At 44.9% G+C, this 21,294-nt stretch overlaps 4 protein-coding genes across 4 annotated transcripts; 1 reads left to right on the plus strand and 3 right to left on the minus strand.

Annotated features, from left to right (window-relative positions):
* The first annotated feature begins 5,080 nt into the window (after positions 1-5,080).
* LOC124699135 (uncharacterized acetyltransferase At3g50280-like) lies at positions 5,081-6,716 on the plus strand. The gene has a single exon (XM_047231488.1). The coding sequence runs from the start codon at positions 5,081-5,083 to the stop codon at positions 6,500-6,502; it is 1,422 nt and encodes a 473-aa protein (XP_047087444.1). The 3' UTR covers positions 6,503-6,716.
* Positions 6,717-10,420: 3,704 nt separating this feature from the next.
* Positions 10,421-11,866, minus strand: LOC124696194 (F-box/FBD/LRR-repeat protein At1g13570-like). Its single transcript, XM_047228955.1, has 2 exons — positions 10,877-11,866; positions 10,421-10,783 (listed from the first exon to the last, which is right to left on the minus strand). The coding sequence occupies exons 1-2, from the start codon at positions 11,864-11,866 to the stop codon at positions 10,421-10,423; spliced, it is 1,353 nt and encodes a 450-aa protein (XP_047084911.1).
* A 1,718-nt stretch (positions 11,867-13,584) lies between these two features.
* On the minus strand, positions 13,585-14,918 carry LOC124699136. The gene is made up of 5 exons (XM_047231489.1): positions 14,835-14,918; positions 14,675-14,744; positions 14,072-14,181; positions 13,856-13,970; positions 13,585-13,730 (listed from the first exon to the last, which is right to left on the minus strand). Exons 1-5 carry the CDS (start codon positions 14,902-14,904, stop codon positions 13,646-13,648), a joined length of 450 nt encoding a protein of 149 aa, XP_047087445.1. The 5' UTR covers positions 14,905-14,918; the 3' UTR covers positions 13,585-13,645.
* A 1,731-nt stretch (positions 14,919-16,649) lies between these two features.
* LOC124696195 (zinc finger protein ZAT8-like) lies at positions 16,650-17,239 on the minus strand. Its single transcript, XM_047228956.1, has one exon. It carries the CDS (start codon positions 17,237-17,239, stop codon positions 16,733-16,735), a length of 507 nt encoding a protein of 168 aa, XP_047084912.1. The 3' UTR covers positions 16,650-16,732.
* Positions 17,240-21,294: the final 4,055 nt, after the last annotated feature.

Below are 21,294 nucleotides of genomic sequence, written 5' to 3' on the forward strand. Positions count from 1 at the left end.
TACAATTCTGCCATCGAACTTCCAAATACAATGATTATCGTTCTACTTTTGAAGAAAATTTGAATTTGTAGTTTCTATTTGTAACAATATATTTGAATGGTTCGCTGAACGCGCGGACACTTAGCTAGCATATTTATATTTATGCATGGTTACACTCTACACATATTAATTAATTTTGACTAAAAATTACATGGAACATAGACGGATGGAAGATGTAACCGGACCGAATAGTATCAATGAGAATATGGCACCTTCCACGAAATTTCGAGGTTCACAACTGCACGTTGTCCGTCAACCGTCGTCAGTTTGCTTCTTCGTTCCTTCGTTTATTGTCTTTCGGCTCCGCTAGTATCGGCAGATTAGAAGTTGTTATTAGCACTAACCTAATTCTATACTACTATCCGAGTTGCAAGAAGGGATCACATATCTCGCAGCCCGACGTCAGCTATGACGCCATGGAACGACAAATGTCTACCAGCAGAGAGATAATATGTGTAAGCGTGCATGAATACACGACAATTGAGCACATGCTGAGCAACGTATCAGATTTCGTTTGTATAGGTTCGGACAATGGTAGACGTCTTGCTCAGTCTTTTCCGCAAACTTTAGCTTTTTTAGATTGTAATTGCTCCTTTCCGAAATAGAGTCCCGCAACCACATAATACAATCATGTCGGGGCGCATCATAACCAAGCCAAAAGAAAATTATAGAGAAAGAAACAGAAAACAAATGTCGACACCGGTAGCTCGACAAAAACGATGAACCGTTGCGTCCTTCGTAGGATTCCCACCATGCTCCTAGCACACTGAAACGCCACATACCAAAACATCACCTTCAACAAGGAGAACGACGGCGACAACACTGTTGTCTAGAGTAATCCTAGGATTTTCCATTGTACGCGAAAGGGAATGTAGAGGGGGTACATCCGACACCTCCCAGGAAGGCAAGGCGGCACCCCGTGAGAGTCGAACGAGCCAACATGGATTTCTTCCGGCCTCCAAAACCACCACTCCGGAGTATTAATTACTACCTCTGTTTTTAATTATTTTTTTTAGAATGGAGGTAATACTACCTATATTTACGGTAGGAGGAGTACATCAATATTTTGGATTCTTATCATCTGATAAATGCGTATAAATTCATATTATTTACCTCTCAAGATTTCGTATTCTTATCCTCCAGCAGAGAGCAATCAAAATCTTGTATTCCTGACGTTATTTGGTCCTGGATTTGTATGTAAAGAACAAATCTCCAGAACATGCGGCGACGCTAGTTCTTGACGTTATTTGGTCCTCTAGAGGGGCGGGGATCCATTAACTTTGGCTGTGTTGGGTTTAAGGGTTTAGTGACGGCCGGGGCACCAGCTATAAATCTATGGGCACGGCTAGTAATCAGGCGACTGAGACTTAGTAAATCTCGTCACCTGACGCTAGTCGCTAGGCTGACTCGGCCTTTACTTGTTAGTAGTACAGATAAAGCACTAGCAGGTCATAATTTTTTTAATAGGTGAGGTCCATTGTTTTCTTGTTACGTTACATAAAAGAGAGTACATGAGAAAAAACAACAAAGCTCCATACTCACATCTTTCACCGGACAAAATGAAAAAATCCTAATTGCAATTCATATGTCATTGGAAAAACTTTGGTTGCAACACGTGCGCAACTAAAAAAATTCATCTACAACTTACGTGAAACCGAAAAATCTCAGCTGCAGCTTGAAAAAATATCAGTTACATCCATCTAGAACAAGAAAATTTCAGTTACAACCCACATGTAACTGGGAAAATTTTAGTTACAATCCACACGTAACAAGAAAAGTCTCAATTGCAACCTATACATAAGGAGAAAAAAGTCTTAGTTGCAATCTACGTGCAACTAGGATAATATCTGGTGCAACCTACATGCAACTAAAAAAAATTGCAACCACATGTAACAAGAAACACTACAACAAAATAGTCATATAAAGACGTTTTGCATATGACGCTTTTACATTCGTCTCTTACTTCAAAACCTAGAAACATGTGGAGACGTTCTTTGAGACGGTGTACATGTCGTCCCATATTCTCATGTTCTATCTTTTTACTCCACGCCTTTTTTTTTTTTGGCAAAACTACTCCACGTCTAGAAAACCCTATATGCTCTGCCCCACCTCCTGGGTTAGAGAAAACAGATCACGAACAAGAACCCTACAGGCGCCGCCGGTCCCCAGTCTTGACGCACCTGCCGATCGATCTCTTCTTCGGCAAATTTTCTCTCTCCCTCTCTCTCTCTCCATGGACGCCCAGATCAGGAGGTTGCACTCTTCGTCTCTACAGCAGTGGTCACGGTGCTCCGACGGTCTTCGTCTCCGCAGCAGTGGTCACGGTGCACTGGCGGCCACTTCAGATGAATGTCGTTCGCTGGCACCTTCTGAATTTTGCTGCCCACGATGTGCCTGGGATTTCTTGTTCACGCAGGCCTACATCATCAGGTTTGACTAAGGTTCCTTCTATCCTATATACAACATGCAGATAGGGTATTTGATAGATTTTCCATGAGATTGTTTAAGTCTTGTAAGCTTGCATCAGGTTTGCCGAAACTGACTTCTATCTAAGATTAATTGCTTCTATTCTTCTGTTGTTACGAAGTTCAGTTACTATGCAAGGTATCAAATATCCTCCAAACCCTCACATAAACACAGATTCTAACTGCATTACCGGCACTGAATATTTCTGAATTGGTTGATTAGATGATTATGAAATAGGCACTCGGCAGGATTGCAAGGTCTATTGTCCAACTGAGGTGCTCTTCGGTATAAATGTACGTGCTTTAGATGCTGAATCTCTTGCATTGTCTCATGTTCTGCCAAGACACTAATTTCTAGAGCATGCCAACATGTTGTTTAATGTTCAGTATTTCTTTTCTGTTGGTGTGCACTATGCGAACAAGAAGCTGAAATTGGAAAGTGAGGAATTGGTGCTCTACTGCCGCTGATGGTAAAACACTGCAATATATATGCATTTCAGTTGTGCTGTTTTGTGTTGATGGTTTAATAAGAGCCTATGGACATTAAATTTCGTCTCTATTTGAGTAGAACATAGATGGCTCCAAAGTTGCAAAGTAAATTTCTATACAGATGTGGAAATGATAATCATTCGGTTCTAGGATGTGATATCACGCATGTTCAACACACTATTTACTCTTCAAATACATGTGCATATGAAAAACTGAGACTTACTAGACATATTTTTTCTAGTTAATCTATTTATGTTTCATTTGACTTTGTCTGCAGACTTGTTATTATCGAGGAGTCGCAACACAACAAAATACCATGGATTTATAAAGTGCTTTCGATGGCATCTTGCAAGATCATGTGGCATTATCTGCTTTATTTCTAGGTATAGGTTCTAGCTAGTTTGGAACATAAAGTTTGTGTGTAGATGTGGAGGACAAGTAGGGCGCTGACGATGTTGCGGCACCAAATTTCGCGGGAGCATGCGACGTGGAAGGAGGGTGTTCTTCAAGGAAGGACTAAATATCTCCCAAAAAAATGCTGGGTGGATCGATAGTGGTGGCTACGACGAGCATCACTACCACTACCAGTCGATTCTTTTTTTGTAACTTTCGTTGTTGTAAACTATTGTTGCTATGAACAAAAACGATAGTTTTTCTGAGAACGGCATAGTACATATATTTATATGTTGTATGTAATAGAAATATAGTCCTCTCTTATTATGAAGTGGCAAATATTTGCTATATAACAACTAAAAAACCATACTTATTGGGAAAAATAAAAATTGATTACAATTACTTAAGATGCAAAAAAAAAAATTCAAAGCAAATGTTGTAGAGAAGGTGTGGCGGCCATCTAGCAAAGCGTCTATACAACAATAGACATGCTCTATGAACGTCTCAGTTTCATCTAAACACGCTTGGCTCTGCGTCTCTACAAAATTTGAGACGGTGCATAAGGAGACGCTCCTAAGACGCCTTGCACAGCGGCTCTACACTGGCTTAGAGATGATTTTAAGCGTCTTTAGCCCATAGAACTGGCGTCTCCGCATGCCTTTTGTGTTGTAGTGAAAAGTCTCAATTACAACCTACATAAAATTGAGAAAAATTCAGTTGCAACCCACATGCAACTGAGAAATCTCAGTTGCAACCCACATGTAACTGAGAAAATCTCAGTTGCGACTATCGCGTATAACTGGAGAAAATCTCAGTTGCGACCCACATGCAACTTGAAAAAAAAATCACTTGCGACCGACGTAGAACGGGAAAAACTTACTTATGACCCACATGCATCTGGGAAAATCTCAATTGTGATCCGCATGCAGTTCTGATCCACATATAACATGAAAAAAGTTCAGTTGCGACCCACATGCAACTGGAAATTTTATGGTTATGACCCACATGTAGCTAGGAAAATCTCAGTTGCGACCCACATGCAATTCTAACCCACATGTAACTTGAAAAGAATTTAGTTCCGAGCCACATATAACTGGAAATATCTCGGTTATGACCCACATGGAACTGGAAAATCTCAGTTATTACGACCCACATGCAGTTCCGACCAACATGTAACTTCAAAAACATTAAGTTACAACCCATATGCAACTGGAAAAATCTCTATTACAACCAATTTATAATCCCTAAACTAGTACGAATAGTGACTTAATCCAATCGTTGAACATTTTTCTCAGTTGCAAGAAATGTGTCACTATTAACTTGTTTTCAACGAACAAGAGCGAGGCAGAGAATAAAGCAACAAACAAAAAAAAAGCTAAACGCCAGCTACTACAAAGGCACGAAAAAGAAGCGAGCCAAAGCGAAGCCCATGAAAACGCAACAGCCCACGACAAAACGATAACCAGCGGCCCGCGTCCAAAATCACAGCGTGCAGCGTCCCTGGAGAACTCAGAACAACAAGATTGCACGAATTTTGATGCACTTAATCTAATGGATTAATTAGATGACTGAGATTTATAAAATCTCAGGCGCCTGATTTCTAGCAACTCCTTAAATCTATCTATCTATTCCAGCGCCACAGCTGAACCACGTGGTGAAGGCTGCTAGCTCCAGTCCAATCCCAAGCGAGCAGGATGCCGTCGCCGTCGCCGATGGTGCGCGTGGTGTCGTCGCGCACGGTGAAGCCGCCGCCTCGGCCGCGCGAGCGCATCGAGCTCACCTCCTGGGACGTCTCCATGCTCTCCGCCAACTACATCCAGAAGGGCCTCCTCTTCGCGCCGCCCGCCGACCCCGCGCTCCACGTCGTCGATCACCTCGCCGCCGCCCTCGCCGACGTGCTCGCCGAATACTTCCCCGTCGCCGGCCGCTTCGTCACGGAAAAGCACCGCGACGACCGCGGCGACGTCGTCGGATGCTCGGTCTCCATCGACTGCGACGGCCAGGGCGTCGAGATCATCCACGCCGTCGCCGACGGCGTCACCATCGCCGACGTGATACCTTCCGACGCCGACGTGCCGCCCGTCGTCCGCTCCTTCTTCCCGCTCGACGATGCCGTCAACTACGACGGTCATGATGCCCCCCTCTTCGCCGCCCAGGTCACCGAGCTCGCCGACGGCGTCTTCGTCGGCTTCGCGTACAACCACGCGCTCTCCGACGGCACCGCCTTCTGGGACTTCCTCAACGCCTGGGCCGAGATCGCGCGCTCCTCCAAGCTTCTCCCGCCTGCGGAACGCCCGCGCCTAACACGGGCGCCCTTGTTCGAGCGCTGGTCGCCCGACGGCGGCGCGGCGGCGCCGATCGTCCTGCCGTGCGCCGACGTGTCAGAGCTCGTCGAACGGCTGTCCCCGCCGCCGCTGCGCGAGCGCATGCTCCACTTCTCGACGGAGTCGCTGGCGGCGCTCAAGGAGCGGGCCCGGCAAGAGCTCCTGGCGGCCGGGGACACGGCGGGCGCCGCCGCCGTGACGCGGTTCCAGGCGCTGACGTCTCTGCTGTGGCGGTCCATCACCCGCGCCCGGGGGCTGGCGCCGGAGCAGGAGACGGTGTGCCGCGCGGCCGTCAACAACCGCGGGCGGCTCCGGCCGGCGCTGCCGGCGGAGTACTTCGGGAACAGCATCTACGCCATCGGCACGGAGGCGGTGCGCGCGCCGGAGCTGCTCGAGCGAGGGCACGGGTGGGCGGCGGGGGCAGTGGGGCGCGCGGTGGCGGCGCACACGGACGCGGCCATCAGGGCGCGCGTGGCGGCGTGGATGGCGAAGCCGATGGTGTACACACTGACCTGGTTCGACCCTTACGGGACCATGATGGGGAGCTCGCCGCGGTTCGACATGTACGGCTGCGACTTCGGGTGGGGGAAGGCGGTGGCGGCGCGGAGCGGCAAGGCCAACAAGTTCGACGGGAAGACGTCGCTGTACCCCGGCCGGGAGGGGAGTGGCAGCATGGACGCCGAGCTCACGCTCACACCGGAGCACATGGCCGCGCTGGAGCAAGACGAGGAATTCTGGGCCGCCGTGTCCCCTGACGCGCCAGCGCTGGAGGGGAAAGCTCAACTGACCTGAACATTTTTCCCAGCCGACCAAAGGTGTCTACCTCGTACTCTAGTACAAGTCCAGTACCAAGATTCATCGGACATGGCTACCTTTTCGTTTGTCCTTGATCCCATTCCTTTGTTTCGTTGCTATCTCACCCACTACTTGTTAGTGCACTTTCTGTTCAAAACCTGCGTCTAGTCATTGTCATTTGAACCGGAAGGAAAAAAGACATTATCTGGCAGCTCTTATCGGCACTTGTGCTCCTTGTATGTTCCTTTTGCAAATAAATGACAGCTCTTGTCTGCACTTGTGCATTTTACAGAGAAGACGTATCACCTACTTGGATACCTCAGCTTGCTTGGCATGACATTTAGCACCTAGGAAATTTTGGGAAATTATGGACGAAGGAAGGGGTTCAGCGTCTGACAGAGGTTTCAAAAATGCAAATTTGATGGCAAACTCACCTCCTGCCAGTATGTTTGTTCCAAAAAGCGTTAAAAATCATACATAAAAGAGATAACATAGTTAAGAATCCTCAAGTTAACATTAGAATTGACTGAACATTTGGCAATATCTGATCTTTTTCTAGAACATAACCACGTATTTCAGTTACCACTAGCATGGCTCATATTGCCGTCACACCGAATGAAGCGCAGGCGCTTGAAGCCTTGAAGTTGAAATTGCCGATAACTCGGGTGTTGCACCAAAAGCTGCTCATGAGTTCGTTAGTCAACGAGTTTGTGGACCATCTAATCTCAGGTACACTCGCCGAGATCACAAAAATATTTGAAAAGTTAAAATATTTTCAAGAGAGGGCTACAGGGAATTCATCATTCAAATATGTTTTACAGCTGGACTGTGATGATATAACTAACATTTTCTGAACTGATGCCAAGATGATCATTGATTATGCTCATTTTGGTGATGTTATGACCTTTGACACCACTTCTCAAACAAAGAAGGAACATAGGCCATTTGGTGTTTTTATTGGATTCAACCATTTTAGAGAAACTCTTATCTTCGGTGCTTCTCTTCTCTATTATGAGACATTTGAATCTTTCAAATGGTTGTTTGCTTCTTTTTTATCAATACATAACCATAAGCATCCTAGAACCATATATACTGATCAAGACTATGCAATGGGAAAGGCAGTTGGGTATGTTTTCCTAGTAGCACGACATGGATTGTGTACTTTTCACATTATGCAAAATGTTGTCACCACACAAATTTCCTATATCTCAGAAATTCTAGAACTTTGTGACTGGAGCATTCAATTCTGAATGTTGTTTTTCAATTGAGAATGCGATAACCTTAGCAAGGAAGTGAAAGGGTGATTGTTGAATGCTCAAGTGACTGTTGCAGCATCAAATATTTTACTGAATGCTCAAATGACTACTCCAGCATCAAATGATTCATTGGCTGCTGCCCTAAAGAAAAAGGAGGTTAATATAGAAGACAAAAGTTCAAAAGAAGGAACAGTTGGGTTGAAAGAAAAAAAGATAGGATCAGCTACAACTACCGCACCATTATCTAAGGTATATCAAACACACATTATATCATTCAAATGTAATTTACTCCAACACTACTATCTAAAAAAAATTACATGTAGCAGGGGAAAAGGCAGAAAAAAGAAGCTTAAACAAAAAAGAAAATCATCCAGCAGAGCAAACCTTACAGGAAGACTCGCATGGACATGATAACATTACAAAGATACTATTTTGCAGAACTTACTAAGTTGCCAGCAGTGGCGGGGTTTTGCTGAACTTCTAAAGTTTAGCAATAGCACTATTATAGGGCAATTTTTCAATACAAATGTTCAATTGATCAGCAACTAATTTATTGGATATAACCTAAATTGTCGGTGCTAAGAAAAACCTAAACATGTAATCCGTTGCAATGGGGAATTTGTGGCGACTTGTACCTGACTCGGCTAGACAGTAAATCCTTTGCGTTGGAGCCGCTTGGAGAGTTGCGCCTGCTGCGCTTCTGGAAGGAACGGATTGCCAACAGAGCGGCGGCACCAGGAGCCCAGGAGGGACACAGGGCTCCCTACTCTGTGCTCTAGGCTAGGGCTAGAGGAACTGGGGACGAGGAGGGAGGCCGGGAAGGGCGGAATCTTCTGGGGTGAGAGTGCCCATGTGGGGTGGCGAGCGGCTGGATGGGGGTGTGGCCATGGCGGCGAGTCGCCGGCAACGGGAGGCTGGACACTGGAAACAAGGAATCACATCGTCTCTGCCAAACGAGTTCAGTAAACATTACAGCTAGTTCAGTTGAGCAGCAGGAACAAGTACTAAGAAGAGGAGAGAGGTTCAATGGATTTTGTGTGGTGGAAATAGGCTATGTTAGGCTCCTGCCTTAGCAAGAGGAAAGTCACACGAGCTGGCTCCCGATCGATGGGGGAGTACCTTACCCTGATCTGCTTCAGTGGTATGAAAAAGCAAAAGTAGTAAGCTACAAAAAAAAGTAATGCTCAACTAGTCCGAAAGCAACATCTACAAAACCAAAACCCCAGTAGTTTTCCTTGGTTTAGAGCAAACTTCAGAAGTAGCATACCTGAAAAGGGCCAGCAGTTACTGCCCAAAGTTTACATGGAATATTGCAAGGGTTTTCAAGTAAATAATAAGAAAACAAAGCCTGGTGAGGACTAAAATTACAGCTTACACAGTGCATATGAAAATAAAGTTTGGGGTAGGGGATATATGCAGTATATTTACGCAATGACTATAGATGAAACAAATTCCTGTAAAAACCATAACTTGATGACAACAGTAAATTTGTTGTGTTGTTTATCAACGACTACATGTGAAACGCATTCCTGTAAGAACCATAATTTGATGACAATACTAAATTCCTGTAAGGAATGCAACCAATTGAACCAGAGGAATTACTAAAGAACTCCTAAAACATGAGGCCAAAAATACCTTTTCTAAAAAGAAATAAGAAATCCAGGCAAGTAAAAAGCCCAATGACACAATGCAAAATGCTTACATTCCATGAGCTTTATTATTCATATGGTAAGAGCTAGAAACTATGAACGAGGTCTATGAAAAATTGACTTCAAAATTGGTATCCTTTTCTATTTTGGGATTTGGTATAACCAAAGACGCAAGAAACAGACCATCAGGGCATCACGAATTGTACTGAAATGCAATAAATCAGTTCACAAAGGCCTGCATCCACAATCAATATATTTCTACTTTTATCACATATTGGACATCTATAAAGATCAGTGCCCAGCGGTTTCTATAAACTCCTAAATCAACTCCCTCTAAATGGCCAGTCCTAGGGATTTAGAAGTGAACTGTAACTGAGGGATGTGCCTTGCCGTTTTCTGGCTTGCAACCTTCCGTTTCCAGGGCATGACGCTGAGGAACACCTCACACTAAATTTGGAGATGATAAGAGCAGGATAGACATAAGAAATAGAGATATTATTGCTTCATCCAAAAATATAATCAGCCATATGCCTCAAATAGGTGGGCTCCTAACAGTTTAACATAGAATGACACAGGATAAGATACCCCTAACTATTTGAATACAGCTCTAACAAAGGAAATCTGAGGATAATTTGAAAACAACCATTGATTGTTCAGGGGTGCACCTCCTTCCTCTCCATGGTTATGGCTGGCTACAGGTATGGTGGTCCTCCAAGATGGTAGTGATGTCCCGACATAACTGGCACAACGGGATCTGTGACCTTTGGAAAATTGGACAGAAAAATATTTTACTGAAATAGTAGTCAGTGGAAGGGAAGGTGGAGTTCGGAACAGCGAACCATGTCCAAATAAAAGATACAAAAAGGGCCAATTTCACAAGTGGAACATGCACATTATGCATAGTAGTGCGCGGAAGGGGAGGTGGCAAATCAAGTGATCCTATTAATCACATATCTGTCCCTGAGATGATACCATTAAACATGTCAATTAACCGATACCAAAATCAATAGTCAGGTTTGGATATCAAAAGGATCAACTACAGATATGTTGCTGGCATGCTTTGAAAACCTAACATGGATATTCCTATGTTTCTCAAAAATGACTTGTGCTCCTAAAGATGCCCTATTCTCCAAACGTAGACGCCTTCTTTGGCTTGTCAACCATGTTGGGTTGCAGTCATTTTCACACAGAAATTTCATCACCTCTAGTACTCTTGCATTGGAAATAAGAAATATGGCAAGCTGTAGCTCACGCTTTCGCCCTTTGTATCCTACAAGCACCACTTTCTTCAGATGATGGTGAAGGCATTCAGTCATATGACCTGTTTTGTCGCTGTTCATCGTTTCCATGCTCCGCGGCATTACCATATGAGACTGCAAAGGAGCCATAAATAGCGTGAGTCGGCAGTTCCAACCAGTAATGAAGAAAGAATCTCCGAATGTGCATCAATCAAATGATCAAAGTACCGTGATATGAAGAGTTTCCAGGCATGGAAAACACTGGAGGAAGTCAACCACAGGTTTAACCTGCGGATCCACCATCTCTAGCGCCAGCGTCTTCACCGTCCGGAACTCCGCCGGCGCCGGCAGTCTAACAGCACGCATTGCGTGGAACAAGGCCGAACCGAGCTGCAGCGACGGGATGCCGACCCCCAGGTACCCGAGCGTCTCCAGCCTCGGAGCGTGGACGACGTGCAACGACGGTCCCCAGTTGACGTCGTGCGCGAGCAGCCTCTCGAGGGCCGGCGCATCCTCGACGACGAGGTCCTCGAGCTCGAGCTCGTGGGGCTCCAACAGGCGCCGCGCCAGCGAGACCGGAGGCTCCGTGAGGCTGCGCAGGCTCCGGGAGCGCACGCGGAGGGTCCGGCAGCCGAAGACGCGGTCCAGCGAGAGGCTGACGAGCGCGGGGCAGGCAGCGAGCAGGCCGTGCAGCGCGAGGGGGGACGCGTAGGCGTGGCGGAGGGTGAGGTTGGCGAGGTGGGGGAAGGAGGCGGCGGGGGCGGCGGCGGCGGGGAGGCGGCAGTTGGTGAGGTCGGCGGCGGTGAGGGAGCGGCAGGCGTGGAAGGACGGCGGGAGGCGCAGGGGCTCGGAGGGCGGCGCTAGGACGAGCTGTTGGAGGTGTTTGAGCGCGAGGGCTCGGAGCCAGGAGTCGAGGTCGGCGGCGGAGGGGCGGGTGAGGAGGAGCTGGAAGCGGACGGCGTTGCAGCGGTGGGAGGCGAGGATGTCGGAGATGGCATCGGCGGATGGGCGGCGGAGGTGGGAGTCGATGAGGTGGAGCGGGGTGGAAGGCCAGAGGCGGCGCCAGCGGGAGGATAGTGCTGTGGTGCGCGCGGCGGCGTCGATTGGGAGGAGGGATAGGATGCTCGTGAGCAGGCAGTCCGGCAGGAGGCTGATCAGGTCGGGATCCTCGCCGGCGGCGGCGGCGGCGGGGATTACGCTCGTTGTTGTATCCGTCATTTCCAGAGTGACAGATTTGCCAACAGGCTGTGCACTTCAGCCTGTAATAAGTGGGTACGTCACGGCTGCCCACGGGCTGACCACCTGTGCCTGTGTGTAAACTGGTTGCCCGCTTGTGCCCATTTCAGTTGTTCAGGTTGAGCGGTGTCCGCCTTGTCCCATTTGGTTGCTTGCCTTTATTCTTTTCCGTTTCTCAGTTTTGGCCCTACAGATATTGCGTGAGTGAAATCGACTTTGAACATGTTTCTCCATTGGGTGTGCCTATGTCTCAGTTGACTGAGATTTTCTTAACAGTTCAAAGAAAAGTGCAACTCGGTTTAGTTGCACATTTCTATCAGAAAAGTGCAAAAGCACTTTTTTAACAGAAAAGTGCAACTCAAAGCACATTTTATAAGTGACTTAGACTTAAGAAAATTTCAGTTGACTGAAACATAGCAAAACCGTTCCCCATTTCTTTTAGATGCCCAGAGTGAGTTTTTGTGCAGTTTCGTGCGCGTTTGTTTACAAGCATATGAAATATAAATTTGTGTTAGGAGGGAACTAAGGCGATTGGTTATGTGTAAATCTCTGTTCTTATTACCTACTTTAAATATTTTGATGTTAACAAAGCTTATAGCACTTACATACCACACATAATTACTGCCCTTAGATAGCTAACATTATATTAGTATGCAGGTTAACAGATGCTCAATACCCCATTCTTTTAGGCTAACATTATATTACTATGGAGTACAAAAGAATGATTTCTAAAACGCATGTACTTATAGGTTGATTGCTCTTAATAATTTGAGCACATGCGAATACTTTATGAGGCAACACACCATTATTTTAGCATGTTTGTAGAGAAAGTTGATTAATCTGAAAAAGAAACTGATTCAGAATGGCTATATATTCTACTTAGTATAAACATGAAGCATGTTTCCCCTTGGGAGGAACATAACAATGAATTAAGCACCAAGAGATAGCGTAAATAACAGTAACATCTTAAATGAACAAAAAGATTGTTCATGCCCAATAGCCGGGGGTAATAAAGCTTCCATTTTGTATAAAACGGAATTCAAGGACAACCAGTGATTTGTTCATGCCCAACAGTACTAAACAGTTCAACTTGATGGTACGTAGCGAGACGCCGTGGATATGTATAATGTGGAGGGCTTTCACAAGGTATGCTCCAATTAGCCATAATTGTATATCAAGTAAAGGAAGCCAATAAATTTAGTAAAATGCTCATAAATGTAACTATGAATCTTTCTGTAGGCCATACAATTTTTTATCGAACATGGAACTATAACACCGAATATTCGTATGTTTTCATTAGCTTATATCAAACTGGATCTTGGATGACCACATCAACCCTGATAAACTTTTAATGTTCATTCTAGTTTCATGTTTTAACCATTATAATAATTTCACTATATTATCATTGTGTGACATTAAAGTAGACAAAAAAAAGCTCGCCTACTGACTACTGTTTGGATCATACAAGAAAATGGGTGAAAATATATCTCACGTGATCATGAAATACTGTATGATTACATTCAGCTACATTTAGGAGAATCTTAGTTATTACTCTAAGAACCTACTGATATCATTGTGTCAAGTCAGACACCGTATTTTCAGACCATGATTCCAAATAATAAGTTGTAGGTTCATACTAAACCACAAGCTAATACTCCCTCCGATCTGATTAAATTGACGCTGAGTGGTGTAGAGGGTGTAGCTTACATACGCACATGCCCGCGTCGATTAAAAAAGATCAGAGGTTGTACAAGTTAGCAGTTAATGTGTTCTCCGGTTAAAGTGCCAGGCAAACTGATCGACAGCCATCATTGCTTGTGAAGCCGAACCAAGTGAACCATCATACCTATGCATTAGATACCAATGTAAATTGATTACTACTTTTGGCAGACCAAACTGTATACTAACAATACTTAAAGGAAACATGATAGATGTGTTAATGAATTAAAAGTTAAACATGGAGATACGTACATAGATACCAATAAGTAAGCTCCAATCTGCATAACCAAAACTCCTTCACCCTCGTGTTTTGTTGAATTGACACAACGGGCACAAAACCAGTGCTCATGGATTGAGGTGACTAAATCTGCATATGTGTAGCTTGCAGTCACAATATTGCTGGAGATAACAAGGCAATAATCAGGTTTAATAAACTATCCTAAGGCAGTAAGGAAGATTTAGACTCACACTGGTTTGGCCCAATAGAGAAGAACTCCGTCTGCAGATTATTCCTTCTAAAGAAATCCATGAACGGTTGCAGATCAACCGCAGTAAATCTTGCTCCCTCTTGCTCTGCTCTGGACAAGTCAATAATACTGTGAGTTTCAACTTCTGGAATTTCTGAACATTCATGTAGCTTAATGAAAAAGGGGATCATATATTTGACAGTTTGTATCTGTCTAATCGACTAATCTTCGATTCAGTAATTGAACTACATATTAAACAATGCATCCCAAAATTTAGTTTATCAAATTGGCATTTAACATGCAACTTCCAGCAGCTGTGGCTGGAAATATTATTGATACTCGTATTAAACTACAACCAACATTCCAGGCCAGTTTCAATCAAACAGCCACAATTCCATATTCATATGCAACGTTCTAGCTACTGAAGCATGCGAGCTGGCGCGGCCGTCGATAACAGTGACTGAACTAACTCGACATCCTACATAATAACCAAATAGCTCCCATCTGGAAACTGCAGGATCTCATGGGAAGATTCGTCACGCCAACCCCCCAAACCTGCAACGGCTGAAATGCCCGTGCTCTCGGAGTCGGGGATGAGACTTACATGATGGGGAGGAGGCGAGATGGTCCGGTCGGGTCGTAGTTCAGAAGCAGCGCCGCCTTAACTGGCATCCCTGCAAGAGGATGGGGATCAGTTCCCACGAGAGACCAGAAGAAGGAGCGAAGAGTGAATCAGGGAAGGGGCAGAGGAGGGGAGGGGAGACCGGAAGAGCCGACGTGCTTCCCGGTCCACTTCTCCCACGCCCGGCGCGCCGACGACCAGTCCGCAGCCATAGGAGAAGTGGCGCGCCCCGCGACGGGTAGGCTGCGCTCGGCGAAGGCGGCGGAGGCGGAGGAGCGACGGCGGGGTTGCCGGCCGGAAGTGAAGACCCAGAGTTGTGTACTGCTGTTCTGCGGTAGCCCAGGCCCAACCCGTAGTTTGTTCTGGGCTTTCTTCCAAGGATACGTGTAGCGGAGGCAAACCCTATTTGATACTACTCAAGGGCTGGCATGGGTGCGCCGGTCCAGGTACGACTATTTTGAACTGTGTGAACTTTTTTATTTTTTTCACATGAACATGTTTTTTGAACAATATGAATATTTTTAAATACCCTTGAACATGTTTTTTAAGTATACGGGGAAAAATCATTGTAAACATTTTTTGAACTATACGCAAATATTGTTTCATGTCAATTTTCTAAAATATTCTTATGAACACTTATCAACTTTCTGACATAAAAACGAAAATGAAAGAAAAGAAAGAGAAGTAAATATAAAGAAACAAAAATAAAAACCAGAAGAAGAAAGAAAATGAAAAATGAAAGTTGCACTCTATTGGGTCAACCCACCAGCCGACCGTCTTTCACGCGCGAGCACAATAGATGTTCAAAAAGAAGTGTCCATATGTGAGAGCTTCTATACCTGAGCTTCTATTCTGCGCCTTAAGCAACGCGCGGGAGCTCCTCATGCCTACAAACACCCGTAATTGGGCTGCATTAGTTATGGCACATTACAAGCATGTGAGAATTTTCTATTTCTTTTTTTTTTCCTGCTCTCCTATTCTTTTACTTTATGTTTCCTATTTTTTATACTTTTATAATAAATTTCAACAAGTTATAAAGTTTTCATTTACTTGAAAAATAGTTAATTTATTGGTTGCCACTTTCTCACATCTATCACGCACTTTCAAGTCTAAACTCTTCAATTTAGTTAGTTTGTAGGTTTCTAGGTTAATAGTGTTAAGCAAAGAAATCAACCTTGAATCTTTGATCCAAGTCTAAACATGTAGCTCATTTTTTAAAAATTCAAAATCCGCAGTTTAAACTTTCAAAAAAATCTTAAAATAAATATAGATCTCGACAATGTTGTGTTCTACCACTGTTTGAAATTTTAACTCAAAATACCTTATATACGGGGTTGTATAAATCTGACATCTATAGTAGTGAACAGTGCAGAATTTCAAAACATCAAAATATGTCAGATTTTGTCATTTTTTGTGCGTACTAGAATATAATGTATTTCGAATTTAATTTTTGCACGTAAGTAGGTCACAATATAATCTACATCAAGAATTGTATTCAGAATTTTTTTGAAACCTTTAAATATCGTTTTAAAATTTCTAAAAAAAGAGATATATGTAGCTCAAGCTGCAAAAAAAAAAACTGATTTCTTTTACGGTTTTTCGCCCGACTTTGCATCAACTTGATGGCACATGCAGAGAAGTATTGAGTGCTAGATTCGTGAACGGGGTCGTCCAATATCTTTTAGAACTGACGAGTGACAAACTTTAAAACTTGAGTTGTAGAGTATATGGAGAAATTAAGCATTGAATTGCTTGATTTGTTAAGAACATGTCCAAAACTCCAAACAATTTCTGCATGTACCTGCTACCGGTACGAAACGTAGTCCCAAAGGGACCCGTTTCACTTCATCACTAGCTGTACATGACACATATACACGTAATTTCCATTTACAATAGATCACTACCCATTTACGATATACACGTAGTATAAGATAATGAGATCTCTAAGGTAGTAATGCGTGCGCATGCATGCATGCAAGTGCATTCCTCAAGCGTAGAGCAATGCACTTCAATCCCAAGCTTGTTATATTAATCTCTCCCTCATATAAACTGGATTAAAGTAGGCCACGCGTCGTCGTCATCACGCTCAGAAGACAAGCCGGACGATGGCGACGACGACAATGTCTCTGTGGTCGCCTCCGTCCATGTCGCGGCGGTGCCGGCGCCCACGGATAGCGGCCTGTGGCGGCGCATGTGCCCGCCGAGCGCCTGCCCCGTGGGGAACGTCTGGCCGCACGTGCCACATCGGTGCTGCACTGGCCCCCTCGCTTTGCCGGGGCGAGCACCGAGCAGGAGGTCTAGGCCATGAGCGCGCACCCGCGGCCGCTTGTGGCTGGTCCGGTGGCCGCCCAGCGCCTGGAAGGTGGCGAACCGGCGGCCGCACGTCCGGCACTCGAACGCGCCGCCGTGTTGGGCCTGCAGCTGCACCCGCTTATTATTTCTGCACTTGGTGATCACCCTGCTCGCCGCTGCCGGCGACGACAGTGTCAGCAGCAGCTGAATCAGCTTCACCGGAGGCGACCGTGTATTACTTCTCGTCATGTCCATTGCTATTAGCTAGCTAGCTCGATTAACGTCTACAAGTCGATCTGAAGTTCTGAACACGTACTTCTAATGTATCAATGGAATGTCTGGTGTGAAGCCAATGTAATCCATGTAGTATATATATAGGCGCGAGCGTTGCATGCTGCCATGCCGAGGTATACTAATGCGCGTAGAGCTAGCGAGCAAGATCTGATTCTGAACTGATCTGCAGCTACTGCTAAGCAAGCTTAGACATTGGGCGGACCAGCGGAGTCAAGTCAAGCTCTGGATCATCGATGCGATTCTTGTCTGGTGCGTGGACGTGCATATGACGACAGGAGGCTGCATCACATTAATTGGTGTGTGCAAGTGTCCTTCGTGTTGGGTCGAGTTATATTCGTGCCAGAAGTTTCTGGGAAGCTGCGAGCTTGGTAGACTGGTAGTGAGTGACAAGGGCTCGATAGCGGAATCGTGCGCGTAGGAATAATGACGTGTTCTTGAGTTCGTCGCATGTGGCACGTTGTAGCTGCAAATGGAAACACTTGAGCGTGTCAATCTACCATATTTCCCTTGTTTCTTGGCCTCCGGCCAGGGAATAGCTATTCTCTGGTAGGTAGTTTGTTAACATGTGGAAGACCGGGACTTTGCACCCAAAGGCTAGTATAGTACCGCCAATGACCTAGCTAAAGACTTGGATATTAATCCTGTGAAACTTGTTAGAGCGAGTCAATGTAAAAAACTGCCAGCTTCTAGGTCATGCTGCCACCTCATGAGCCCTTGTTTGGTACTAGAGCTTTTGTGACGATTAGTTGGAATTAATCCTCATCAAATCTCAAATCCTCACTTATGTTGCTAAAAGCATGATTGGCTCTAGTGTATTGGGCAACTTTAATCCCCACTTTTCCCATTTTTTCCTACTATATTTTCTCTAGTTCCCATTATAATAATGTTACCTAGTGGATTGGGTGTTGGGGTTTTATATGGATTGAATAAAGGTAGGGGTTTCATCCAATCCATGTGAGGATTATGCCCTCTAAGTCTACAAAAAAAAGTCGAGTACCAAACAAGATATGAGGAGGAAATAACCAGTCAAGTTCATCAAATCATTCAATATTCGCATGCGTGTGGTATGCGTGTGGTGGAGTGGAGTGTGAGAGGTTTGTAGCTAGTGTCTTAGTCGCGATTTATGGAAAAAAGGGAAATACTCGGGCCTCTGTATGAATGCACGCAGCCATTTTATTGCAAAGTGTTCGACAAAACGCGGTGCCTAGTCATTTATCTAAAATAGCACGGTCTATACCGATCAGGCGATCACATGCATACTTATATCGCTTTTGTGAGTAAAATTGAATGGTAAGGGAAATACTTAGGCCTCAGTATGAATATACACACAAGCATTTTATTGCCAAGTATTCAACAAAAGTATTGCATTGTCATGTATCTCAAAAACACAAAAACACACTTATGCGAGGATCGGTATATTTGTGAGTAAAACTAAATGGTTTGCTCTTCAAGTGTTCGGAAAACCGTGATGCCTTGTCATGTATCTAAAATAGCATGGTCTATACCGATCACACGCATAATTATATCGATTTTGTGAGTAAGATTGAATGTTAAGGGAAATACTCAGGCCTCAGTATGAATGCACACAACCATTTTATTGCCAAGCCTTCAACAAAAGTACTGCATTGTCATGTATCTCAAAAAACACACTTACCCGTCGATCGATATGTTTGTGAGTAAAACCGGATAGTTTGCTCTTCAAATGTGTATATGAAACTTATTGGTGAGAACCATGCTGCAATATGTGAGGTTAAAAATTGAAAGTGCCTAAATCTTAGCGAGAAGCAACACATATGTATGCATATAGACCCATTTTCCAATAAAGCATAATATGTTAATATCAAGAAGATGTCAATGTACAACTGACCTCTCCAACAACTCAATCAGGAGTAAGTGGAAACATCAAGGATACACATACACATTTGGGAGCTAGGATGGATGGCCGCTCATAGAAGCCTCCTCCAAAGTTCAAGGCAATCATGAGTTATCCCATGAGGTTGGTGATGAGTTATCCCATGAGGTTGGTGATGAGCTTGCGGCTGGATGTGCGGATATGCTCTAGGGAGAGCATGAGGGTGGCACTCTTATCACATTGGATGGGTTTTGTGCTCTTCGAGGACATGCAATGTTTTCTCACATAGACATGATATTCTTGTTTTGCTAGTGGTCCGATGGCTGGGCACATAGTTCACACGGGTAACATAAGATTATTTTCTCACCAATTGGTGAAGATTTGGAGCCTGATGCTGATTTTTCGGTGGCATTCCGTCATTACTATCTATAGTTCCTTGTTCAACATGTGTGATCATTCTATCATCAGATAACCGTATATTGGATTGGGGTGTGTGGTGAATTCCCTTGTTTCGGAGGCACTGATTTTGCTGATTTCAAAAGGCTCTAAAACTTACAACCGCTAACAAGGGAAAGCTACAAATAACTTTGAAATATCTTATGCATACAATATTTGAAACCTACCAATCCTATTGCATGGTTACATGGTTAGATGGCAATTAATAGATAGGTCGTGTTATAGGTCTATTGCCCTCCTAGCTATTTTTTGTTAAAAGACAATGATGCTCGAGTGTATTCTTGAAAGTTGAAGGCTAGTTTTTTTGAAGGTAGTATTTCTCCGAATCTGCGTTCTCTCTACGATCACCTATTGTTATCACCAGAATTTGACCGAGTCAGAGGTGGGCCGCGATCAAGATGGGCTTGAAGAATATACATGGAGGAAATACGTGAATCGGCCTTATATGCAAAGTTTGGGCTAGTTTGCCCGTGTATCTGTAATATAGTAGGATACGTGTCGATTAGATAGAGTTTGGCTCGTGCCCGGTTGGGATTATTCCCACGATTAGAAAGTCTACGGACTATAAATATGTATCTAGGGTTTATGAAATAAACAACAATCACGTTCACCACAAACCAATCTAGGCGCATCGCCAACTCCCTTGTCTCGAGGGTTTCTTCCGGTAAGCATCATGCTGCCTAGATCGCATCTTGCGATCTAGGCGACTACGTTTATTCGCTGTCCATGCGTTGCTCGTACTGAAGCTTTTTTGATGGCGAGCAACGTAGTTATCTTAGATGTGTTAGGGTTAGCATTGTTCATCGTATCATATGCTATCGTCGTGCAACCCTTAGACATCTAGCCGCCCTTATGCCTATCTTAGGTGTAAGGGCGGCACCCGCTTGATCATTATTTAGTAGATCCGATCCGTTATGGTTGCTCCTTGTTCTTCAAGGATTAGTTTAATATCTGCATAGTTAGGCCTTACAAACGGGTTGAAGGATCCAGTGGCGCGTAGGGTATAGTTTGCTAGCCCTCGACAGGATGTTCCGGGGATCAACCTCGTGTTGGTTTTTAGGCCTTGTCTAGGGTCGGCTTACGATCACCGTGCGTGGCCGCCAGGCTCAATCACGAGTAGGATGTTCCGATTATGTGGTGAGAACCCTAAATCGTAGTAGGTCGTTTTAGCTTTATCTTGATCAAGCAGGACCACCATATATTCGTACACCCCGTACGGATCATGGGTGGATCGGCTCTTTGAGCCGATCTACAAGACAACCTGAGAGCCGATCGAGGCTCGTATTTAATGTTTACGTGTATGCCATGCAGGAAACTAAGCGAGGCACATCCATCACCTTCCCGACCGGTATAGGTCAGGTGGCACGCCCTTGCACCAGACGATCGAACGTGCGTGCCGAGTCTTTGCGGGCCGTCGCTCGGAGGGACCAGGGCCAGCCGCAGTCCCGGGAGCCTCCCGGCTCTATCGTGTTGCCCGTCGCTGCTCGCCGGTGGGTTCTCGACCGCAACACATTCTGGCACGCCCGGTGGGACAATCTTCGACATCAACCGCATCGCCATCTACATCCGAGATGGCGGAGGGCACTCCAGTCACGTACGAGGATTTGACCGAGGAGCTCAAGAAGAAGTATGACAAGGTCAAAGCGATACTCGAAGCCGACCTCATCGGCTCTTTTCACAGAACCCGCTCACATGGCATCAGGTGGAA

The sequence above is a fragment of the Lolium rigidum genome, chromosome 3 (genome assembly GCF_022539505.1).
Source record: "Lolium rigidum isolate FL_2022 chromosome 3, APGP_CSIRO_Lrig_0.1, whole genome shotgun sequence".
In the NCBI taxonomy this organism is placed as follows: Eukaryota; Viridiplantae; Streptophyta; class Magnoliopsida; order Poales; family Poaceae; genus Lolium; species Lolium rigidum.